This window comes from Quercus lobata, chromosome 11 (assembly GCF_001633185.2).
Source record: "Quercus lobata isolate SW786 chromosome 11, ValleyOak3.0 Primary Assembly, whole genome shotgun sequence".
NCBI lineage: Eukaryota > Viridiplantae > Streptophyta > Magnoliopsida > Fagales > Fagaceae > Quercus > Quercus lobata.
The window spans coordinates 22,162,549-22,186,224 of NC_044914.1; the positions used below are offsets into that span (position 1 = coordinate 22,162,549).

The following is a 23,676-nucleotide window of genomic DNA, read 5'->3' on the forward strand; positions in this document are numbered from 1 at the left end:
CACATCCTAGAGTAGCTTATTTGCAAAAGAATCCTGCAGGTCTTTGGTGTTCATGCTTATAGAAAAGCTTTTTTCCTGCCCTTTTTAGCTATTACTATAACCATGTATACATTTTCTTTAAGTTATTTCTTCAAATTGTTCTCCAGCTCCTTCAAGGTAAAAGGGTGACTCAGGAATCAGGCAACAGTCCAAATCACTGTTAGCAAGAGTAGCTTACATTGTTATGAATCTTGCATGAAAATATCTCAACTATCAGATTAAGGTAAGCTAATTTTAGGAACATTGTTTAAGAATATATGGAAGAGAAATAGGTCAAAAAGATATAAGAAAATTAAATGGAAAGAAATAAGAGCATTAGTGACAACACAATTTTTATCTAGGTTACCAAATTGCTATGCCCCACTTAGCACCTTGGATTGACCAATGATGGTCATTTAAGGATTCTTGACATTTTTTTAGATATAAGTCAACATTTTAAAGAGAACAAAGGAAGAAGTTACAACTGAAAGATTTAAATAATAAAAGAACATACTTTATAGTACCATTGATAGCCATCGAGGTTTATGACTTTTTGCATCATCCTTGGCCAACACTTCTTTTTTTTTTTTTTTTGGACTAGATTTGATCTGGTTTCTGCTCAATAGTAGGCTGACTTGTAACTAGCAAATCACCAACCAAGGCAATCTCACTCCCATACTCCATAAAAACTTCCCTACAAGTTCAACCTCCTCTCCAGTAAAATATCACCCCCCATGTAGTGCAGGGTGTAAGTGTTGTAAAATTTGAGAAGTAGCAAGGTGTTATAGACAGTTTCATAAGTACATTGTAGTTGGACACACAGAAACTCTGGTAGGAGCTAGGAAGTCAGTGCTATAATTTTGAAAATCTGTTGCTCTCTATTGTGGTTTTACCTGCTCTCAGTTATGCAAGTATTATATTATATGCTGAAGTCATTAAGTCTGAGGCAGGCAGGGTTTAGTTGTTTTAATTCTGAAGTGAGAATGAAGTTATGAAGCAAAAGAAAGAAGAAAGAACCAAACATCCATAAAAGAAAAGAGGCTTTTAAATTCCTCTTCTCTATCTTCATATTTCATTATTGTCCAACTACATGCCCAAAAAAAGAAGTTATATGTCATATTAGTCTAATAAATACCCAAAATCAAGACAATTTGCAATACCCATATTGATATAATATTGAAACATAAATGAATAATATGAAAAATCAAATTTAATCAAAATATAAATGATATAATATTAATCTACACTACAAAAGCTGCTACATCATTCTCCATTCTTCTTCTGCTTCTTCTTCTTCTTTCCTCTATCTCTTCCTCTATCTCTTCATTGCTCTTAAAAAATAGATACAAAGCACAAAGGTGGATCTTCTTCTTCAATGCATTCTTCACCTCACCTAAATCTAGCACATTTTTCAACCCTACTATTGCAAGTTTCCCTTGAATGTGGTTCAAATTTTCTGATTCTCCCAATTTACATATTTCATCACCCTCACCACCTACACCTACAGGGAAGTAACTTAATGTTCTAAGACAAATTAATCTCTCAATTCCTTTTGGAAACAATTTTATTCCAATTTCATCAAAATCATCATCAAACAGGCAATTTCTCAAGTTCATCATCTTAAATTAATTAGTTTACCCACCCCTTGAGATAATATCTCAAGTTCACTACACTCAACATCCAAACTTTAAATTACATATACTTTCTAGCAATTCTTTTAAATCAAAGCAAGATAACTTGAGGTATCTTAAATGTATCAATTTTTCCACATTATTAATTAGAAGTTCTGGAATGAATTCACCTTTCAAATAGAAAGAATGTAGACATGTCAAATGGTCGAATAACTTGAGTTGGACAGTCTCAGAAGAAGACAAAAAATTCAAATTGAGTTTAGTACACTACCACTGCAACTGTAAGCCCACACCTCCTAATTTCCTGCATGAAACAGGGCTTTATTAAAACCACGTGCTATGACTAGCAATTATTTCTGTCTCTATTTTATAATGATCATTTCCATCTCAAGGATAGAGAACAAACCCTAAGAGTAGCAAGGGAGGGTTTGATCCTTCTAGTTCTGAAGCAATATTCAAAGAAATCCTAGAAAAAGGAGAGTTAACAAAGGCTTTAAATCCCTCCTCTCTCTCTCTATCCTTCAAAAAAACTCATCTTGTGTCTAAAATTCATGATCCCTAATACAAACACACAAAAATTCAATAAAACCATCAATAAAATGCTAATATATTTTTAACAACTATAATCATTAATCTAAACACAATTGGATTCAAAAAAATTGATCGAAGATAAAAATATTAACGCTAACCAGAAATGATAGGCACAAAGTAGCAATAAACACTGATTGAAAATGATGATCATGCAATGTAATCAAGGAATTTCACCTCATCATTCATCTTTAAAGTCTCTATCCACTTCAACACCTTCCTTTTACTACCCTGTCCCATAAGATGTATCTGTCTTCTTCAGTGTATATATATCAATCATCTTGTACTATTCAGCTCAGCAAATCACCTACATTTGACCAAGTTTTCATCTTCACAATCCTACTCAGGTTACAAGCGGTTCCCCCTCTACTTCATGTTGAACATCTTTCCTGATAGGCACCCCACCAGACCAACTTGACAAACTACTCTCACCGCCTTGCTTTTATATTATTTTTAGCTCAGGATAATGGGTGTAGAGATTTTCCATTAACTTTTTTTTTTTTTTTTTTTTAAATCTTCACCCAAAAACAACTTTTATATCATTGCTTAAGCCTTGCTCTTACCATGTTCTCCCCAATGCACCAAAATCATTATGTCTCAAATCATGAAAGAAAAAAATAATAATTCAATCTGCTACACAACTAAAAAATGTGTTAGGGACCTTAAAGATTTCACTCGGAAAAAAAAAAAAAAAAGCATGTAAACTGCTAAGTCGATGATTCTTAAGTTTGCACCTTGTATAGAGGCTTTATATTCTCTATTCAAGAACATCTTATATTAAGAAAAAACATGGAAAGAGTTTCATAAACAAAGGCTTTATATCTCTCTTTGCTCTCGCCATCATCATTCAAAAACACTCTACTTGTAGCTAAAAGTTAATGATCCCACACATGCCCACACAAAAATTTAATGAAATCAATCAATAAAAAGTTAATATATTTTTAACGAGTATAATCATTGATCTAAACACACAATGGAATTAGACCAATTAATCCAAGATAGACATATTAAAGGTAACTAGAAATAAGAGACATAAAGTTGCAATATAAACATAGATTTAATGGTAATATATAAGCAATTTAAAAGGGAATCTGACTTCCTCCTTCATTGTCTTCAAACGTTGTCTTCTTCAACGCTCTGCTCTTACTGCCCAGACTCATAACAATGTATCTGTTTTCTTCAGTGCATGTCAACTACCCTATACTGTCCAGATTCACAAATCCCTTTCATCAATGTTTACTTCCACCACTTGTTCATCCGCCTCAAACCCAGCCCCATCATCTTCCTCATGATTACTGTCCTCAATCTTGTCCACCTCAACCACATCATCATGCATCTACATGCATGTCCAAAAGAAAAGCATACCAGCTGTCAGCTTAGTTTAAATAACCCAAAATGAACAAAACCCACAATGACCCATATAATAATATTAAACAAAAAAATGAAGAAAAATAAAATATAATAGAACCCATACCATACGACTGAGAGATTAGAGCAAGAAGGATCACAACCCAAACAAATAGAATGATTTGGTGGCGGTAGTGTGTTTGTGATATTGGGAAAATTTATCAAGGGACGTGGTTGGTATTATAATTAATTGGTTTTTATGGGATAAAAATAGAAGTTAAGTTAATTGCGTCTATTTGCACAAATCCGTATATGTATTAGTATTTATATATTTGATAGGATAGTTTTGCAAGAAAAGAAGAGTTACCTCTTAATCAATGCTGTCTCGAGGTTGACCGTCTATTCGCACATATTTATAATCAATTTCGATGTTTGGGATGTGAGAAATGTTGGGCCAGTAATCTCCTTTCCCTCTTTTGCAACGCTGCCTGAGAATTGGACATCCAATGATTTCCAATAACTGTAATGGAGTATTACGCAGGTAGTCTGGCAGAGACCTTAGCTTGAAGCACCCCCAAATTTTCAAGGAATGAAGACGTGGCATTATTTTTATTTTTGGAGTATTATTAGTAACAAAAGCATTAGCACTATTATCTTTTTCTTCTTCTTCTATTGTTCCTCCCATCCCTGTCCATTCTTCCCACTTCTCCAATCCATAAAATTTGAGAGATTTAAGATTTGGGAACATGATGATGTCTTTGTTGTTATTGTTTTTGGATGATTCTGATAATTCTTCTTCTTCTATGTCTATTCCCAAAAATTTATCTCCCACCTTTTGAATCATTGGAGCATACCATATTTCTAATTCTTTGAGCAACGGCAGCTTCCCCAAAGGAGGCAACCACTCCAGGTTTTCGCAAGAATCAAGAAAAAGCCTTTTCAAATAGGTCAATTTGGACATCATCCAATTAGGAAACATTGTGGTGCCCTCATAAAAAACAATTCGTAAAGATTCCAAGCGGGGAGGTGGCTCTAAGGCATTTAGAATGGCTACATCTTTCTCCATTTTTCTTCTTCTTTCTTCCTCTGTCTCCTCTTCCTCTTCCTTTTCAAATTCGCTATTCGATTCCTCTAATGTGTTAAAAAATAGCCCCAAATAACGGAGGTCCTTCTTCTTCTTCAATGTATTCTCGATCGCACCAAAATCTACCACATTACTCAACCCTACTATTTGAAGTTTCCCTTGAATGTGGTTCAAATGTTCTAATTCTCCCAGTTTACATATTTCTTCGCCCTTACCTACAGGAAAATATCCTAATGTTTTAAGACAAGTTAATCTCCCAATTCCCTTTGGAAACGACTTTATTCTTATTTTCGTAACATCTTCATTAATCAGGAGGTGTCTTAAATTAATTAGTTTACCTATCCCCTTGGGTAATTTCTCTAGTTTCAAACACTTACTAAATTCCAAACTTTGTAAATTACATAAATTACATATACTTTCAGGCAATTCTTTTATCTCTTCACAAGATAACTTGAGTAATCTTAAATGTGTCAATTTTTTCACCTCATTTGGAAGTTCCAAAATGAACTTACCTTCCAAATGTAATGTACGTAGACATGTCAAATGGTCGAATAACTTGGGTTGGACAATCGGAGAAGAAATAAAATCCAAATTTAAAAAGTATAGATTTTTCGCTTCATAGACAAATTTAGGAAATGTTTTTATAACTAGTAATGACAAATGGCGAGCCCTCTTAAAGTCTTTCTCGACCTTGTCACCACTATAATTGATTGTGAAGCACACATCTTTTGCCATTAATTCTGCAAAGTCATGCACAATATCGTGCATTTTGCAACTTACAATTTTACCATCATTATCATCTTTCCAAAAGTCTTGAAAAAAAGAGCGCATGGCTAAATTTTCAAAGTAGTGCTCTGCTTCCCTCTCCATATTTTCTTTTGAGTTGATATATCCTTGTGCTATCCAATTGATGATTAACTCAAATTTATCGAAATGATAATCTTTCGAAAAAACAGCACAAAATAAGAAACATTGTTTCTCTGATAAAGACAATTCATAATAACTCAACAAAAGTGGTCCCAAAAGACCCTTTTCAATATCTTCTAAGTCCCATAAACCATTGTCCAAAACCTTCTCCCACTCTTCTTTACTTATTTTGCCACGCATGTGACCCCCTAGAGTCTTTGCAGCAAGTGGCAAACCTTTACACTTATTTGCTAGTTGTTTGCCCAAGTCTTCTAAATCCATATATTGCTCTCCATAATCATCAGAAAATGCTATTTTCTTGATAATCAACCAACAGTCATTGGGGGACAATACCCCCAAATCGATTATGGGGGAACTCTCCATCATGTTTGCAACCCTAGTTTTACGTGTGGTCACTAGAATTCTACTACCTTCAGCACCACATTTGAGTACATTTCTAAAGGGATCCCATTTTGTGGAGTCTTCAGTCCACACATCATCTAGGACAAGAAAGAACCTCTTTCCCCCAATCAAACTACAAAGTTTACCTAACAAACTTTGCAATTCAATAGCGTTGGGAGATTGGCCCTCAAGAGATTCAATGATTGCCTTGGCAACCTTGCACTGATCGAAAGGATCAGAAACACAAACCCACATTCTTTTTTCAAAATGGGCCTGCACCTCACCATGATTGTAGGCTATTTGGCCGAGAGTGGTTTTTCCAAGACCTCCCATGCCCACTAAAGATATGACATGGGGTTTTCTTTCCTTTGGACTACCCTTGCCTAAGAGGACGCTTAGTAGGTCATCCCTATATCTATCACGACCAATTATATCGGACTCATCCACAAAGGACGTAGTTATTGGTCGCTCAACCACTTCAGGTTGCCTGTTAAAGTCAATCCCATACTTCTCTCTTTCATTGAAAATCTCATCTAATTTTTCATTCAGGTTTTTAATCTTGTGACCAAGATCATGACGCAGTGGAAGGTTAAAACAACATGATGGAGATGGGAAGGAGCATACCTTCTTCACAACAGCAGGAGCGTTAACATCAGCTGGTTTTCCTTCTTTTTTCTCTATCTCTGCTTTGATCCTTGCAGTGCTCCAGGTGTCCAAAACGTCATCCATATCGTAGTATTTGTCTTGGAGCTGCTCTAACCAAAGCTTCTCAGTATACAGCTTCACTGCATGTCTTTTATCGGCATCATCCAGCATTGCCTTGATGAATCCGAGCTTGTCTTGAAGCTTTTGGACTTCTTCATCAACGCCAACAAGCAACTTGATCTCTTCTTTAGCCAGCTGAACAGTGATTGAAGCCAACTGATTAAAGAGATCAGTAAGTAGTGCATCAGCCATAGTTATTGGAGACTGAAAGTTAAGTTGGATTGATAACAAAGCAAGAAATGAACAGATAGGAAATAGTGCGGTTGAGTTTGTGCTTCTTCATTTCTCATATTCAGCTCTTTATAAGGAAGTAAGTGGTACATGTTGGAACATGTTAAATTACTTAAAGATCAAGTTGCAGCATCTTTGACTTTGTCCATGTGATAGTAATACGCGCGTGCCCCAATACACAACGGTAGTAATGTGGTTCAATATATACTAATTAAAGGGCATTGATCAGGATATGTAAAGAGAAATGACGTTTTAACAAAAAGAAACAGGTCTTTTTTCGGGAATGGACGCTACAATTCTATACCACAACATGGTTTTGAAACCCGGACTCAACCGTACGGTCCGATCAAGAAAACCTCGAACCGCTCCTTTTTACAGTTCTTTTAGCCTCCAGAACCATTCAATAGGAAAAAAAAAATAGGGACCCGTGTGAACCGCGGTCAGACCTCATGATTCTGAGAACCGTGATCAAACCGCTCCTCACGGATCCCTACTTCCCTTTGAATCTGAACCTTAAAAAAAAAAAAAAAAAAAAAAAAAAAAACACAACAACACAGAAAAACGGATCCTCACCGACGAAACCGTACCGAGCTTTGGGCTGACTGAACGAGATGATGCCAGCGAACGGAACTTGATGACCTTTCCAATGCGAGTGTGGTGACACAGTCAGAGCTGATTTTCAAAACCAACCCATATATAAAAATAAAATTAAGGGAAAAAAGAGAAAAACGTTCTTAATAAATTACAAGAAGGAAATCCCACTTATGCCCCCCAACACAGAAGGTAATTTTTTTGGTAGATTACATCTTAGCGTCGCTGTTGATGCTTCTTCCGTATCTGCAAAAGAGAGAGTAGAGTTAAACTTAGAAACTAACGAAGAGAAAAGAAAAGACTGAAAACTGAAAAGTAGAGAAGAATGAGGTAATCAAATAAGATTAAAAGAAAGTGGAGGTAGGTGGAGGTAATTAGATAAGATTAAAAGAAATAACAATGAATGCCACGTTGTTGTTGTTGTTGTTGTTGTTGTTGTTGTTTTTTTTTTTTTTTTTTATTTTTATAAAAATTAGAGTGCCACGTTGATCTGAAAAATAAAAACAGAAAATCACTACACTTTTTTTGATAATAAGTCTGCAGTTAACCAAAAAAAAAAAAAAAAAGATAATAAGAATACTCCTCTACTAAGTTTAATTAACTTATTTATATTTTAAATAATTATTAAATTAGTTATGACGTCATCATGGTTCAATCCCGGTTCAACCTCGGTTCGACCTTAAAAACCTTGAACATCTCCTTTTTACTATTCAATGAACGGTCCGAGTCTGAAAACCTTGTACCACAATAGTCCTTCTAGCTTCATCAGTGAAATTGTTTTCATTTCATTTTTTCTTTTTCTTTTTTTTTTTTATTTTAAATCAATACTTAAATTAGGATCTGTGCAGTTCTTAAAAATAAAAAAACAATTAAGAAAGTAAAGATCAGCAAAAGATAAAAAATATATACTTAAGGAGCATTAACCAACCATCTTACCCATCAAGTAGAACTTTTTACTTTTTATATTTTCTAAGAAAACCATCAAAGTAGAATTTAGTATAAAGAAAAAGTCTTATGACATAAAAATATCTTACAATATTTTTGTAATATCTTTTCTTTGAGTTATGATAGTCAAGGTTTTCAGACCCGAACTGTTCATTGAACCGTAAAAAAGGAGAGGTTCAAGGTTTTTAAGGTCAAACCGAGGTTGAACCGGGGTCGAACCATGATGACGTCATAATTAATTTAATAATTATTTAAAATATAAATAAATTAATTAAACTTAATAGAGGAGTATTCTTATTATCTTTTTCTTTTTTTTTTGGTTAATTGTGGACTTATTATCAAAAAAAGTGTAGTGATTTTCTGTTTTTATATTTTTCAGATCAACGTGGCACTCTAATTTTTATAAAACTAAAAAAAAAAAAAAAAAAATTGAATAGCTTAGAAATCAAAAAAAAAAAGTGGCATTCATTGTCATTTCTTTTAATCTTATCTAATTACCTCCACTTATCTCCACTTTCTTTTAATGCCCCCACCTACCTCCACTTTCTTTTAATCTTATCTGATTACCTCATTCTTCTCTACTTTTTAGTCTTTTCTTTTCTCTTCGTTAGTTTTTAAGTTTAACTCTACTCTCTCTTTTGCAGATACGGAAGAAGCATCAACGGCGACGCTAAGATGTAATCTACCAAAAAAAATTACCTTCTGTGTTAGGGGGCATAAGTAGGATTTCCTTCTTGTAATTTACTAAGAATGTTTTTCTCTTTTTTCCCTTAATTTTATTTCTATATATGGGTTGGTTTTGAAAATCAGCTCTGACTGTGTCACCGCACCCGCGTCGAAAAGGTCATCAAATTCCGTTCGCCGGCATCGGTTCGTTTAGTCGGTCCAAAGCTCGGTACAGTTTCATCGGTGAGGATCCGTTTTTCTGTGTTTTTTTTTTTTTTTTTAATTTTTAAGGTTCAGATTCAAAGGGAAGTAGGGAACCGTGAGAAGCGGTTTGATCACGTTTCTCAAAACCGTGAGGTCTGACCGCGGTTCACACGAGTCCCTATTTTTTTCCTATTGAATGACTCTAGAGGCTAAAAGAACCGCAAAAAGGAGCGGTTCAAGGTTTTCCCGGTCGGATTGTACGGTCCAGTCCGGGTTTCAAAATCATGATGATAGTCCCGATGTATTTTTATTATTATTTTATTTTGACATGTGGTAGTTAGTTTAATAACTCAATTTGTTATGAAAATATTATAAGATTTAATTGTGTCGGTAAAGATTAATACAAGTAGAAATAATCAATCAAGAATTAGAACAAAAAAAAAAATACATATATATATATATATATATGTAAACGATAAAGATAGAAAGTTGTTAACCTTGATTATTGGCATAAATCCAAGGATGTCTAGGGTCTTATATTTAATTACTTTTATTCATGGATGAATTATGTGGATCATTAAGATTAAGGAATAAGTGAATAACTAAAATATTCTATTGGATACTACTCTTTAATCATTCTCGAAATCATATACTGTTTTTTAACCATTCCAAGGAATAGTAGGTTATGTTTAGAGCTAGAAAATATTGGTGCTAAGGGCTTTCTAGTTGAATGGATACCTTTCCATGCACAAAGCAGTTGTGGTTCTAGGATTATTTTTTAGGGAGGGTCAATAAGAAATATGAATTATACAAAATTTAAAATAAAAGAGAAGTTGAATACATCGATACCAAAAAAAAGAAAAAAAAAGAAAAGAAAAGAAACAACAACAACAACAACCACCACCATAATATATAAAGTTTTATAATTTCTTTATACGATGTTCATATTTTGAAATCATTGCATGATATTTTCATTATCGAGGTCCTACAAGCTACATCTCTTTCAATGTACACAGTCTAGCAATAATTATCCATTGATCTCCCATTTGATTTATTTATTTCAAATTTTTTAGATCTAAATGAGATTTTTTAAGTTTTAAGATTAGCAAATTTCTACTTTTGTTGTTGATCTTATTAATTTGTTTTCTAAGATTTTATATCAAATTGGTTTGTTATTGAGGTTTTTTTCTTTTTTGTGTTTAAAAATGTTAGAATATTGTTAAGAGGATTATATTCAAACTTATTTTAGTTGGGTTTAAAAAAAAATTTAAGGTCATGGTGTTCAGCTTTTTATATATTTTAAGTGGGTCGAAAAAAATTTTATATATATAGGTTTTTTTTGGGGGGGGGGGGGGGGGGGGGGCAATTCAGGGGGTTCATTTGAATCTCCTAAGCTCTAAGTGGATTCGCCCATGGTACAAAGTGCTTAGGAGTCTAGGAGGGAAAAACTAATTATAATTTTGAACTAATTTTTTTTAATAATAGATACAATAGTATTTCAAACCTATAGCGTTCACATTTTTAAAGATACAATAGTAATAGAAACTTTTTATATGTATAAAAAGAGAAAAAAGAAACTGTTTTTGTTTACAAGTTTTTATATTTTTCATAAAAGTAGTATAAAAATATTAAAATAGTCCATTAACAAACCGGGTTTTTAGTTTTTAGTTTTTTTTGTTTTGTATAAATGAAGATTGAACCCAAAATTTTTTATTCAACAATAAGATATTTTATCAATAAAACTAAATGGAACCCACCTTTGAGACTAAACTTTATGGTTATCATATACTATTCTATTAACCATTCCAATGCAAAGTTACTTGATAACATGTCACAGCACTTTATATATATATATAGTCACTGGTCTTTTGTAGTAATGTTTTTACATTGAACATTGAGGATTATTAACTTATTCTATTGGTTCCGTTAAAATAAATAAATAAATAAAACGTATTCTATTGGCTACTCTTTTATAATTCACAATATCATATACTATTTTTTTTATTTGCCATTTTAAGGCAAAGTCACGAGGGTAATATATCACAACATTTTGTATAATCAATTTAGTTCTTAAAGTAAATTTTTTTTTTTTCTTTTTTAAGAAGGAGTTCTTAAAGTTAACTTAGTTCCTAAAATAGTTGAAAAAAATAACTAATTGGACTAACAATTTTAAGGGAATAAATTCGCTTTAAGAACTAAATCAATAAGTTTTGAAAAATTTTGAACTTGATTGATGTAGGAGTAAAGGCCCAAGATCATACAATGGGCCTTGGGTCCCATATAAAAGTTTGACCACGTCCGAGGAGAAGGTGTGGGTGCCAAAAGGGCCCTTGGCCCAATTCTTATAGGCCCAAAATTATTTAAAAGGCGGTCCGAGGAGAAATGTCTCCTCGGACGTACCAAATATGGCTCAAATATGCACTCTGCCTGCTATAAGGATCCACTCCTACGAGTTTTAGTAACAAGGATGAGTCCCACAAGCCCGTAAGAGGGAAGAAAGTGTAGGATGCCAAGGGAGAGGCTACAGCTGCCACATTAAATACATGACAACTACTTTCTTGGCCGCATTAATGTGGAGAGGACTTGCGAACAGTGTTGCCTTGGCTACCACAACTCACAGAAAGATGGGGGAGATGTCCAATGGGACGGGCACTCAAGTGAAGGTCCAGATGATCAACAAGTGTAAGGCCCTGATGACTTCAAGAGAGATATATAAAAGAGGGGAGTCCCCATGAAGAGGGGGATGGAAAAAAGAGAAACTTAGAACAGAAGAACAGGGTGAGAACCATAGCCTTTGAGCAAGGACAGAGATACATCCTCCACGTCTCTTCAGACCGTATATCTAATGGACATGAAGGAGATTTTCTTATTTTTACTTGTTGTATGGCCCAATGTTAACTAGTATGCACTTTATTAAGGCCTAATTCTGTGACCCACTCTCTATAAATTCATTGTTTCGGGCTCTTTGGGCCCTAGAATCCCATACTTGTTGGTCCTAGATCCCGAATTGCGACCCCACAATTGGTGCCGTCTGTGGGGAGAACTTGTGCCTCAGCAAGTGAGACCGTTAGAGATGGAAGGATCAGGTCTGTGCCAAACGGGAAACGTAGACTCCTAACGACAGGACAACTTCTTAAACCTCGAACGAGAGAGATATCAAGACAAGCGACGAGAGGGTAGTGTGAATACCTCACACACGAGCAAAAGTCGCTCAAAGGGGAAAGGTCACGCATCCCAAAAGCGGGACGATCATAGGGCTCTACAATAAGAAATCGATGACTAGAAGAAGAAGTTACGCTGAGCGCAACGAAGGCGTCTTTCCCCCAGTCCGGACACTAGCGATGAGGAGGACAATGAATACAGGCAGAGATCGAGAACCCCGCCAAGTGAAACCTTCTCCTATGAGGAAGAGCAACCTCACAAACGTGGCCACAAAAGCCCATTTTACAAGGGCCTAGCAAACGACCCCATGAGTAAGGCCTTGGACCGCATTTCCCAGTCACCCTTCATGCGCAGGATAAAGGGGGCTGAGCTTCCTCGGCGGTTCCACCAACCCGCTTTTGCCATATATAATGGTCGGACGGACCCAGTAGAGCACATAAGCCAATTTAACCAGAGATGGCCATCCATTCCAAGGACGAGGCGTTGATATGCAAAGTGTTTCCGTCCAGTTTGGGACCCATGACGATGAGATGGTTCGGTGGCCTCAAGCCAAACTCCATAAACTCTTTTAAGCAGCTAACACAGGCTTTTGGTTCTCGCTTCATAACTAGCAGTAGGGTTCCTCGACTAGACTCCCTCCTGTCCTTGTCCATGCGAGAGGGAGAGACCTTGAAGGTCTACTCAGACAGATATTGGGAAATGTATAATGAGATAGAGGGAAATTACGATAATGTCGCCATTAGCACATTCAAGAGGGGCCTACCGACAGAGCATGGTTTAAGAAAATCCTTGACTGGGAAACCGGTTACCAGCTTGCGCCAACTCATGGACCGAATCAACAAGTACAAGAGAGTCGAAGAAGACCAACAGACGGGAAAGGGCAAAGCGAAGGTTGTCCCTCAGGAAAGGAGGGACTTCAGATCGGATCGCTTTAACAACAGTAACCGGCCGAGAAAGGATTACTCGGAGCAATCTGGATCCACAGGGACACAGGCAGTCCATGCTGTGTTTCAAGAACCATTACATAAAATCCTAGAGAAAGTGAAGAACAAACCATTCTTTCAATGGCCAAGTAGGATGGCAGGCGACCCCGCAAAACGCAACTAGAAACTATATTACGAATATCACCAAGAGTCGGGCCACACCACCGATGATTACAAGAATCTGAAAAACCACTTAGACCGGCTGGTCCAAGAAGGAAAGCTGAGACATCTCTTGCATCATCTTGTTGGACGACAGGAGCAGTCAAACGTCGAAACAAGGCAAAGCTCATTGGCACGATAAATGTCATTCTTGCCATACCAGGAAGAACTGGCTCCCATCCTTTTAGAGTAATGTCGGTAGCCCGACTCCCAATTAAAGCTGACGATCGAGAGTCCAAGAAGGCGAAAGGGATGGCCACGCCCCTAATCGGATTCTCGGATGAGGATAAACTTAGAACCCTCCAGCCCCACGATGATGCTCTAGTCTTAATGCTCAGGATTGGGGGATATGACGTGAAGAGGGTGCTAGTCAACCAGGGCAGCGCCGTGGAAGTAATGTACCCCAACTTGTACAAGGGGTTGAAGCTGAAACCAAAGGACTTGACAGCATATGACTCTCCTTTAGTGAGCTTCGAAGGGAAAACCTTCACTCCGAAAGGTTTGATTAGATTGCCTATACAGACAGGCTCGGACATAGTGAAGGTGGACTTCATAGTGGTAGACGCTTACTCGCCCTACACCGCCATTATAGCCAGACCATGGCTTCACGCCCTAGGGGCTGTGTCATCAACCTTACACCAAAAAGTGAAGTACCTATCAGAAGGTCAAGTGAAAGAAGTAATAGGGGATCAAGCCATGGCCCGACAATGCATGGTGTCCGCCATCTCGCAACGACCAAGTATTGAGCCCTCCACCTCAGCCGAGGATGGCTTATAGCAATTAACAGCCCCAGCTCTTACCTCGGGTAGTGGTGGACCTGCTGAGGGGACGAGTTGTGAGGATTTGGAAAAAGTTCTTATGGGCTTCAATCCGGAAAGATTTTTTCAGGTCGGCTCAGAACAGCCGCCCCAAGAGAAGGAAACACTGATTGACTTTCTCAGATAGAATGTGGACGTGTTTGCATGGGACGCCTACGAGGCTCCGGGGGTCAATCCAAATTTCATTTGCCACCATCTTAATGTCAGCCCGGCCGTGACACCTAAGAAGCAACCTCCTCGGCGACCGTCAAAAGAGCATGCGGATGCAGTGAGAGAGGAGGTGATAAAATTGAAGAAAGCGAGGGCTTTCAAAGAGGTATTTTACCCCGAATGGCTGGCCAACACCGTTGTGGTGAAGAAGAAGAGTGGGAAATAGCGGGTCTGCGTGGACTTCACAGACCTGAACAAGGCCTGCCCGAAGGATCCTTTCCCTATGCCTCGGATAGACCGATTGGTGGATTCGACCGTGGGACACCCTCAAATGAGTTTTTTGGACGCCTACCAAGGCTATCATCAAATACCCCTAGCTGCCAATGACTAAGAAAAAACAGCTTTTGTCACCCCCGTTGGAAACTACCACTACAAGGTAATGCCCTTTGGCTTGAAGAATGCCGAGTCGACCTACAAAAGGATGATGACTAGGATGTTTAAACTACAGATGGGTAAGAGCATTGAAGTCTATATAGACGACATGGTGGTGAAGAGCAAGTTAGTGTCCAACCATGTCAGAGACCTCGGCGATGTCTTTGAAATTCTGAGAAAGTACAGGCTGCGCTTGAACGCGTCCAAGTGTTCATTCGGAGTAGGGTCAAGGAAATTCTTAGGTTACATGGTGACCCACAGAAGTATTGAAGTCAGCCCTGACCAAATTAGAACTATCCATAGCCTGCAGTCTCCTCGGAACCCCAAAGAGGTCCAAAAACTCACCGGCATGATTGCCGCCTTAAACCGTTTTATTTCCCGCTTGGCGGACAGGTGCATGCCTTTCTTCCTCTTATTAAACAAGTGGAAGGGGATCGAGTGGACTGAAGAATGCACCTTAGCCTTCCAACAGCTTAAGGAGTACCTGTCTCAGCCACCAATCATGTCCAGTCCTGAAGCCGACGAGGTTCTATTTGCCTATATTGTTGTGGCCCCTCACGCAGTGAGCCTAGTGCTAATCCAAGAGGACAACGACACACAACGGCCTATCTACTACGTGAGCAAATCGTTGCATGAGGTAGAGATTCGTTACCTCCCCCTCAAAAAGGTCGTCCTGGCATTCGTACAAGCCAGCGAAAGCTCCCCCACTACTTCCAAGCACATACCGTTGTTGCACTAACCCAACTCCCGCTCAGATCAATACTCCAAAGTGCCGATTACACAGGTAGAATAGCAAAGTGGGGGACGATTCTTAGTGCCTTCGACATTAGGTACATGCCTCGTACCGCCGTGAAGGGCCAAGTTCTCGCGGATCTGGTAGCTGAGTTTGCCAAACCCTCGTCAGGAAAAGGAGGAGGGCCACTAAACTCAGACGAAAAGCTAATCGGTGCAGTCTCTCAGCAAGAGCCCACTTATTGGAAAGCATACGTTGATGGCACGACCAACCAGAGGGGCTCAGGGTAGGGCTCGTCCTAATTTTCCCCGATAGGATTACCATCGAAAAATCGTTAAGGCTGGGCTTCTCTGGCATGAATAACAAGGCAGAGTATGAGGCATTGTTGGAAGGAATGTCTATGATCCAGAAACTGGGTGGGAAATCTATAAACATGTTCTCGAACTCAAGACTTGTCGTGGGACAAGTAAATGGGAAATTGGAGGTGAGGGATGAAAGAATGCAAGAGTACCTAGTCCAAGTCAAGCGCTTGCAGGCGCGTTTCAACCGTTTCAACCTAATGCACATATCCAGGTGTGGGAACACCCACGCTGACTCCCTTGCAATACTCGCCACCTCCTCGGGTTTTACTCGTAGAAGATTTATACAAGCCATCGATGGTGAGAACCGAGTTGGTACATGTTCACAACGTCAGGGCAGGGCCTAGCTAGATGGACCCTCTAGTACTATTTTTAAAGAACGACATCTTACCCGAAGATAAGAACGAGGCCAACAAGATTAGAAGAAAGGCTTCTCGATTCTGGCTGTCCGAGGACTCCAAACTATATAAGCGCTCATTTTTAGGATCGTAATTGCTATGCGTACACCCAGATGCCACTAAGCTTATCTTGGAGGAATTACATGAAGGAATTTGTGGGAGCCATACTGGGGGTAGGTCCTTGTCCCATAGGGCCATAACGCAAGGTTATTGGTGGCCGAGCATGCAGAAAGAGGCGCAGGAATACGTGAAAAAGTGCGATCAATGCCAAAGGTTCGCCCCGAATATACATCAACCAGGCAGGACCCTTAATCCGCTGTCCAGCCATTGGCCATTCGTGTAGTGGGGGCTGGACATCCTCGGACCATTTCCTAAAGCAGTGGGGAACAAAAGATTTCTTCTTGTTGGCACGGATTATTTCACAAAATGGGTCGAAACTGAGCTGCTGGCAAACATTAGAGACGTTGATGCTAAGAAATTTGTTTGGAAGAACATCATCACCAGGTTCGGAGTCCCTCACACCATAATCTCAAAAAACGGTCTCTAGTTTGATAGTAAAGCTTTCAGAAGGTATTGTAGTGAGTTGGGAATAGCGAATAGGTACTCCATACCGGCTTACCCACAGGGGAATGAGTAGGCCGAAGCCGTCAATAAAGTCATAGTAAATGGGTTGAAAAAGAGATTAGATGACACGAAAGGGAGGTAGGTAGAAGAACTGCCCCGTATTTTGTGGACGTACCGCACCACGCCACGCAAGTCCACAGGGAAGACCCCCTTTTCAATGACCTATGGGGCTGAGACTGTTATTCCTCTAGAAACAAATTTCCCAACACTGAAGACCAGCACATTCTGCCTCAATGCTAACAACGGGCTACTGGAAAAAAGCTTAGACCTCATCGAGGAAAGAAGGGAGAGAGTAATGATCCAACTCGCCTACTACCAGCATAAGCTCAAGCAAGGTTATGATGCCAAGGTGAAGCTAAGACCCCTACCACCTGGGGATCTGGTATTGAGGAAAGTCTTGGGCACTGCAAGAAATCCCGCGTGGGGAAAGCTCGGACCAAATTGGAAAGGCCCATATCGTATCACCTCGGTGGCCGGCATAAGGGCCTACTTTTAGAAGATTTGGATGAACATGTAGTACCACATCCTTGGAATGTAAATAACCTCAAAAGGTACTATTATTAATGGAAGTTTGTAATTCTTGTCTCTATACCATAGTGCAATTTTATCTTAGTGTTAAACAGAACCCAGGTCCTGCATAACTCCTCGAACCACAGGCTTGGGGGAAATTAACCGCTGTAAATTTTATCTAAGTGTTAAATAGAACTCAAGTCCTGCATGACTCCTTGGACCACAGGCTTGGGGGAAATTAATCACAGTACAATTTTATCTAAGTGTTAAACAGAACCCAGGTCCTGTGTGGCTCCTCAGACTACAGGCTTGGGGGAAATTAACCACAGTGCAATTTTATCTAAGTATTAAACTGAACCCAAGTCCTGCGTGGCTCCTCAAACCATGGACTTGGGAGAAATTAACTGCTGTGAATTTTATCTAAGTGTTAAACAGAACCCAGGTCCTGCGTGGCTCTTGGGACCGCAGACTTGGGGGAAATTAACCACTGTGAATTTTATCTAAGTGTTAAACAGAACCCAAGTCCTGCATGGCTCCTCGGACTACAGGCTTGGGGGAAATTAACCACAATGCAATTTTATATAAGTGTTAAACAGAACCCAGGTCCTGCGTGACTCCTTAGACCACAGGCTAGGGGGAAATTAACTGCTACGCGGTCTTATCTAAATGTTAAACAGAACCCAAGTCCTACCTAGTTCCTCGGACCACAGGCTTAGGGGAAATTAACCATGATGCAGTTCTATCTAAGTGTTAAATAGAACCCAGGTCCTGCGTGGCTCCTCGGACCATAGACTTGGGGGAAATTAACCGTTGTGAATTTTATCTAAGTGTTAAACAAAACCCAAGTCCTACGTTGCTCCTCGGACCACAAGCTTGGGGGAAATTAACCACAGTGCAATTTTATCTAAGTGTTAAACAAATTCCAGGTCCTACGTGGCTCCTCAAACCACAAGCTAGGGGGAAATTAATTACTACGCGGTCCGATCTAAATGTTAAACAGAACCCAAGTCCTGCCTGGTTCCTCGAACCACAGGCTTGGGGGAAATTAGCCATGATGCGGTTCTATCTAAGTGTTAAACAAAACCCAGGTCCTGCGTGGCTCCTCGGATCACAAGTTTGGGGGAAATTAACCGTTGTGAATTTTATCTAAGTGTTAAACAGAACCCAAGTCCTGCGTGGCTCCTCGGACCACAGGCTTGGGGGAAATTAACCGCAGTGCAATTTTATCTAAGTGTTAAACTGAACCCAGGTCCTGCGTGGCTCCTCCGACCACAGGCTTGGGAGAAATTGACCGCTATGAATTTTATCTAAGTGTTAAACAAAACCCAGGTCCTGCATAGCTCTTTGGACCACAGGCTTGGGGGAAATTAACCGCTATGAATTTTATCTAAGTGTTAAACAAAACCCAAGTCCTGCGTGGCTCCTTGGACTACAAGCTTGGGAGAAATTAACCATAGTGCAATTTTATCTAAGCGTTAAACAGAACCCAGGTCCTGCGTGACTCCTCAGACCATAGGCTAGGGGGGAATTAACTACTACGCAGTCCTATCTAAATGTTAAACAGAATTCAAGTCCTGCCTGGTTCCTCGGACAACAGGCTTGGGGGAAATTAACCATGATGCAGTTTTATCTAAGTGTTAAACAGAATTCAGGTCCTGCGTGACTCCTCGGACCACGGGCTTGGGGGAAATTAACCGTTGTAAATTTTATCTAAGTGTTAAATAGAACTCAAGTCCTGCGTGGCTCCTCGGACCACAGGCTTGGGGAAAATTAACCACAGTGCAATTTTATCTAAGTGTTAAACAGAACCCAGGTCCTGCGTGGTTTCTCAAACCACAGACTAGGGGGAAATTAACCACTACGTGGTCCTATCTAAATGTTAAACAGAACCCAAGTCCTGCCTGGTTCCTCGGACCACAGGCTTGGGAGAAATTAACCATGATGCAGTTCTATCTAAGTGTTAAACAGAACTCAAGTCCTGTCTGGCTCCTCAGACCACAAGCTAGGGGAAAATTAACTACTACGCAGTTTTATCTAGGTGTTAAATAGAACCCAAGTCCTGTGTGGCCCCTCGAACCACAAGCTTGGGGGAAATTAACCTCGATGCAATTTTATCTAAGTATTAACTATCATTTTTTCATTCTTTTCATTCATGCTTAGCCGTATTGCTTAAATTTCGAGTAACATTTGGCCCTCAAAAGTTAGTAACATAACTGAAATTCATTCATAACAAAGGCAGAAAAGGAAGCAGTAAAACAAGATTCGAAGAAGAGATCATATCATTCATTAGGCTCCGAAATGTATTTTCTTACAAACATTGGCAAAATAAGGAAATAAAAGATAAAAGAAGACAACTACAAGAAAATTCCGACACTAATGTCCTAGGCTTTATCTTAGATAGAACTCTTTGCAGGGACTTCTGCCTCGGGGTGATCGCCTCTTGCCTTAGGCTCAGGTATGACCTCCTTGGCTTGCGCAACAACATCCCTAATAGTGAGGGCGTCCTCAGGCGACTTATCCTTTACAAGTGGCTGCACCTCCTCGGCTTTAGGTATGAGGGAATCCGAGGTAGTGACCCTAGTAGAGAGGGGCTCCTCAGCAGGAACTGAGCCCGGAATCTCGCGAATATCTTCAAGAAGGAAGATATTCTCATTCTTCCTAAGGTCGGAGTCTGCGGGAACTGCCGCCCGGTCCTAGGCCACCCCCCAGGACATGATGATGTAGTCCCTACAAACCATAGCCACCTCCTCGGTCAGCCTGGCCCCGGTATCCGCCATTCCGCATTCATAGGAGGCTGCCACTGCAGCCTCAACCGCCTCCCTGGCCAAGCGAGCCGCCTCTTTTGTCTTTATTAGCTCTACCTTGAGGTCCAAGACCATCTACTTCTCAGTTGCGAGGTTTATTTCGGACAGATGAAGTTGTTGGCGCATGTCCTCAGCCTACTTAGTTGTGGTTTTAAGGCCAGCCTCAACACTGTCTCGGGCCTTAAGCACCTCCTTTATTTCTTTATTCAGGCGATCTTTTTCCAGCCTAAGGACACCCGTAGCCTTCTCCGCGGCAAGGCGGGACTGAACCTCAGTGTTCAGATCTTCACAAGATTTCTTAGCCCACTCCTCAGCTACGAAGATTTGTTGAGTGACCTACACGGGAGTAACGGATGAATCATTAAAAGAAAATAACAAATAGGCAAGTGCAGAATAAAGAAACTGAACAAGGAGGAGTCTCTGTTTTACCATGGCCAGAACTCTCTTCAGCGACATGAAGAGATCCAGTTGCCGAGTAGCCTAGAGCCCCTCCATGTCACGAGGCAGGATGAGGGGCTGCTGTAGGGCCTTGGCGAGATAAGACGCCTGCCCTTATTGGGACTCCTAGAGAGTTGCATCCCACGAAATAGGGGCGCCGTCCAGCTCTAAGCGGTGGGACTAGGTGCGCTGTTCCCTTCTCATAGCCACCTCATCTTGGCTATCAATAGACCTTATTCTTTTTTCCTTGGGCTCTTTACCCTTCTTCTGTTGCTTTGCCTTTTCAGGGCCGACCTCACCCTCTTCCAACTCTTCCACTAGCCTCTTCCGCCTTAGATTGGAAAGGGGTTGTAGTGCGGGGTCAGTGGAGGGAGGAAGAGGAGGGAGGAGCTTGGCTGAACCTTGCTTCTTGGGGGCATCCTTGGAAGACTGCCTCTTGTTTTTGTTGGATAAAAGGCCCCTTAAACCGAACCTCGGCTTCAGATCCATATCCTCCTCTTCAACCTCTTGGCTAGTGTCAATCTGAACAATTACCAAGCTAGGAGTGTGAGTCGCTGATAAGCGATCAATGTCCGAGCCGAAATTTGAGAGTTCTACAGGCCTGGTTGACACCTCTCCCTCCTCAGCGAAGCGAAACTGGTCAATTTCAGCCTCAAGAGATGAATGCGAGGAGTCAACTCCTTCTCCTGGGGCGGCTACCTCTGGGAGAACATGTTGAACAGGCAATTGGACTGGAGGTAGGTCTTTCCGAGCAAGAAAGCCTAGTTTAGAAATGTCGATGCGAGCTAATCGAGGAGTTCCAGCCCTGATGGCTTGACCGGCGTCCACAAAAGCACGAGAAAGGGGCTCGTAGTCCAAGATAAGAGGAGTGGCACGCAGTTGCCCGTCCTCACTCATAAAAATTTTGGACCTTAGAAGGAAGTTGAGGGCATGGACGTTAACCAAACTTATCCGTGAAGTTGTTTGTTCTTTGTTTGCAAAAACCCAAAGGAAGGGTTATGTTAGTCCAAGGAGGAAAATAATCAAAACTAAAATCGAAATAAGGGAGAGAAAAACTCAAAATTAAGATCCCCTCCAAGGGATCTAACCCTATAGTGCCCCATCTGGTGTTCCCGCCTTAACTGGGCAGTGAAGACCGTTGTACCATGCTCCGGAGATGATCAAAAGGTCGTCCTTCAGGCCTTTGTTGGACTTGGGAAGGCAGGATATCAGACCTTGTCGGACCTGGATTTCAGGTAATATGACTCATTGAGGCAACGGCATTCATATAAGTGAACTACATCGTGCCATGAGAGGCCAAGGTTCATCTGTTCGTTCAGATCGTCTACGCACCCCAAGATTCAGAACATGTTCGCGGCGTACTGGTAGGGGGCCAACCTATGACCACGCAAATAATCCCTAGTTATTCTCCCCATGGAGATCATCATTCCTCCTTCTATGAAAGCTATCATTGGAATGGCGACCTGCCCCGTCTTTCTCTTGGTTAAGATCTGGTCCAAGGAGCAATATTCTAGACCTACTTCCGGTGGGATACGGTATTTGGCCTTGAAAACTTCCATACTGGCCGGAGAGTCTACTAGTTTCTCAAACTTACCCATCCCACTAACCCTAGGCGACACGAAGAAGATTTACTTAGGGAAGGAAGCCGGGAAGGGCAACGGAGGGGAAAGGCTAAGTAATACGGGAAATGAGCACGTATAGGATCCTAAACCTCTCAAGCTTGCAAAGAACTCACCGGAAATCTTCAAGGGAGTGGCTGTAGAATTTTGAATGCTTTGCAAAAGGAAGTACTGGAGTACTCTGGGACGTTTGCGTGCTTTTTCAAAAAATGGAAATAATTCCCCTTAGAAGCCTTATATAGTGGGGAGAAACTGAACGGGCTTACTCTCGCCCAAAGAATTGGGGAAATATCAACCGTTGATTAGGCGCCCCACCGTTGGATTCGAGGGACATAAAGCCGCCTAGCGCAATAATTAGTGCCTCGTGGGTTACGAAACGCCAGTAGCAATAATAAGGCACGTGAGGCTGTACCTTCACACGCGTAAGTTAAGGATTTACAATAAGTAATCTCATAAGTGTCAAAATCCCGCCTTTTCTCCTCGGATAAGAGGGAAAGAACCGGAATTTTGAGGGGTTATTGTAGGGGTAAAGGCCCAAGATCATACAATGGGCCTTAGGTCCCATATAAAATTTCGACCACGTCCAAGGAGAAGGAGTGGATGCCAAAAGGGCTCCCGGCCCAATTCTTATGGGCCCAAAATTATTTAAAAGGTGGTCCAAGGAGAAATGTCTCCTCGGACGTACCAAATATAGCTCAAACATGCACTCTGCCTGCTAGAAGGATCCACTCCTATGAGTATTAGTAACAAGGATGAGTCCTACAAGGCCGTAAGAGGGAAGAAAGTGTAGGATGCCAAGGGAGAGGCTACAACTGCCACATTAAATGCATGACAGCTACTTTTTTGGTCGCATTAATGTGGAGAGGACTTGTGAACAGTGTTGCCTTGGCTACCATAACTCACAGAAAGATGGGGGAGATGTCCGATGGGACGGGGCACTCAAGTCCAGATGATCAACAAGTGTAAGGCCCTAATGACTTCAAGGGGGCTATATAAGAGAAAGGAGTCCCATGAAGAGGGGGATGGAAAAAAGAGGAACTTAGAACAGAAGAATAGGATGAGAATCATAGCCTTTGAGCAGAGACAGAGATACATCCTCCACGTCTCCT

General features: G+C 40.4%; 3 protein-coding genes across 3 annotated transcripts; 2 read left to right on the forward strand and 1 right to left on the reverse strand.

The window, feature by feature from the left end:
• Positions 1-3,450: 3,450 nt before the first annotated feature.
• Positions 3,451-6,933, reverse strand: LOC115966581 (putative disease resistance protein RGA3). Its single transcript, XM_031085790.1, has 2 exons — positions 5,449-6,933; positions 3,451-3,573 (listed from the first exon to the last, which is right to left on the reverse strand). Exons 1-2 carry the CDS (start codon positions 6,931-6,933, stop codon positions 3,451-3,453), a joined length of 1,608 nt encoding a protein of 535 aa, XP_030941650.1.
• A 6,063-nt stretch (positions 6,934-12,996) lies between these two features.
• On the forward strand, positions 12,997-13,647 carry LOC115966582. Its single transcript, XM_031085791.1, has one exon. It carries the CDS (start codon positions 12,997-12,999, stop codon positions 13,645-13,647), a length of 651 nt encoding a protein of 216 aa, XP_030941651.1.
• Positions 13,648-13,874: 227 nt separating this feature from the next.
• On the forward strand, positions 13,875-14,459 carry LOC115966583. Its single transcript, XM_031085792.1, has one exon. The coding sequence runs from the start codon at positions 13,875-13,877 to the stop codon at positions 14,457-14,459; it is 585 nt and encodes a 194-aa protein (XP_030941652.1).
• The last annotated feature ends 9,217 nt before the right edge of the window (positions 14,460-23,676 follow it).

Coding starts and splice junctions, on each gene's coding strand:
- LOC115966581 (XM_031085790.1), bottom strand. CDS start 6,933: ATGGCTGATGCACTACTTACTGATCTCTTTAATCAGTTGGCTTCAATC. Junction 3,574..5,448: donor ATGATAATGATGGTAAAATT/GTAAGTTGCAAA, acceptor ACATGCATGTAG/ATGCATGATGATGTGGTTGA.
- LOC115966582 (XM_031085791.1), top strand. CDS start 12,997: ATGGCCATCCATTCCAAGGACGAGGCGTTGATATGCAAAGTGTTTCCG.
- LOC115966583 (XM_031085792.1), top strand. CDS start 13,875: ATGTCGGTAGCCCGACTCCCAATTAAAGCTGACGATCGAGAGTCCAAG.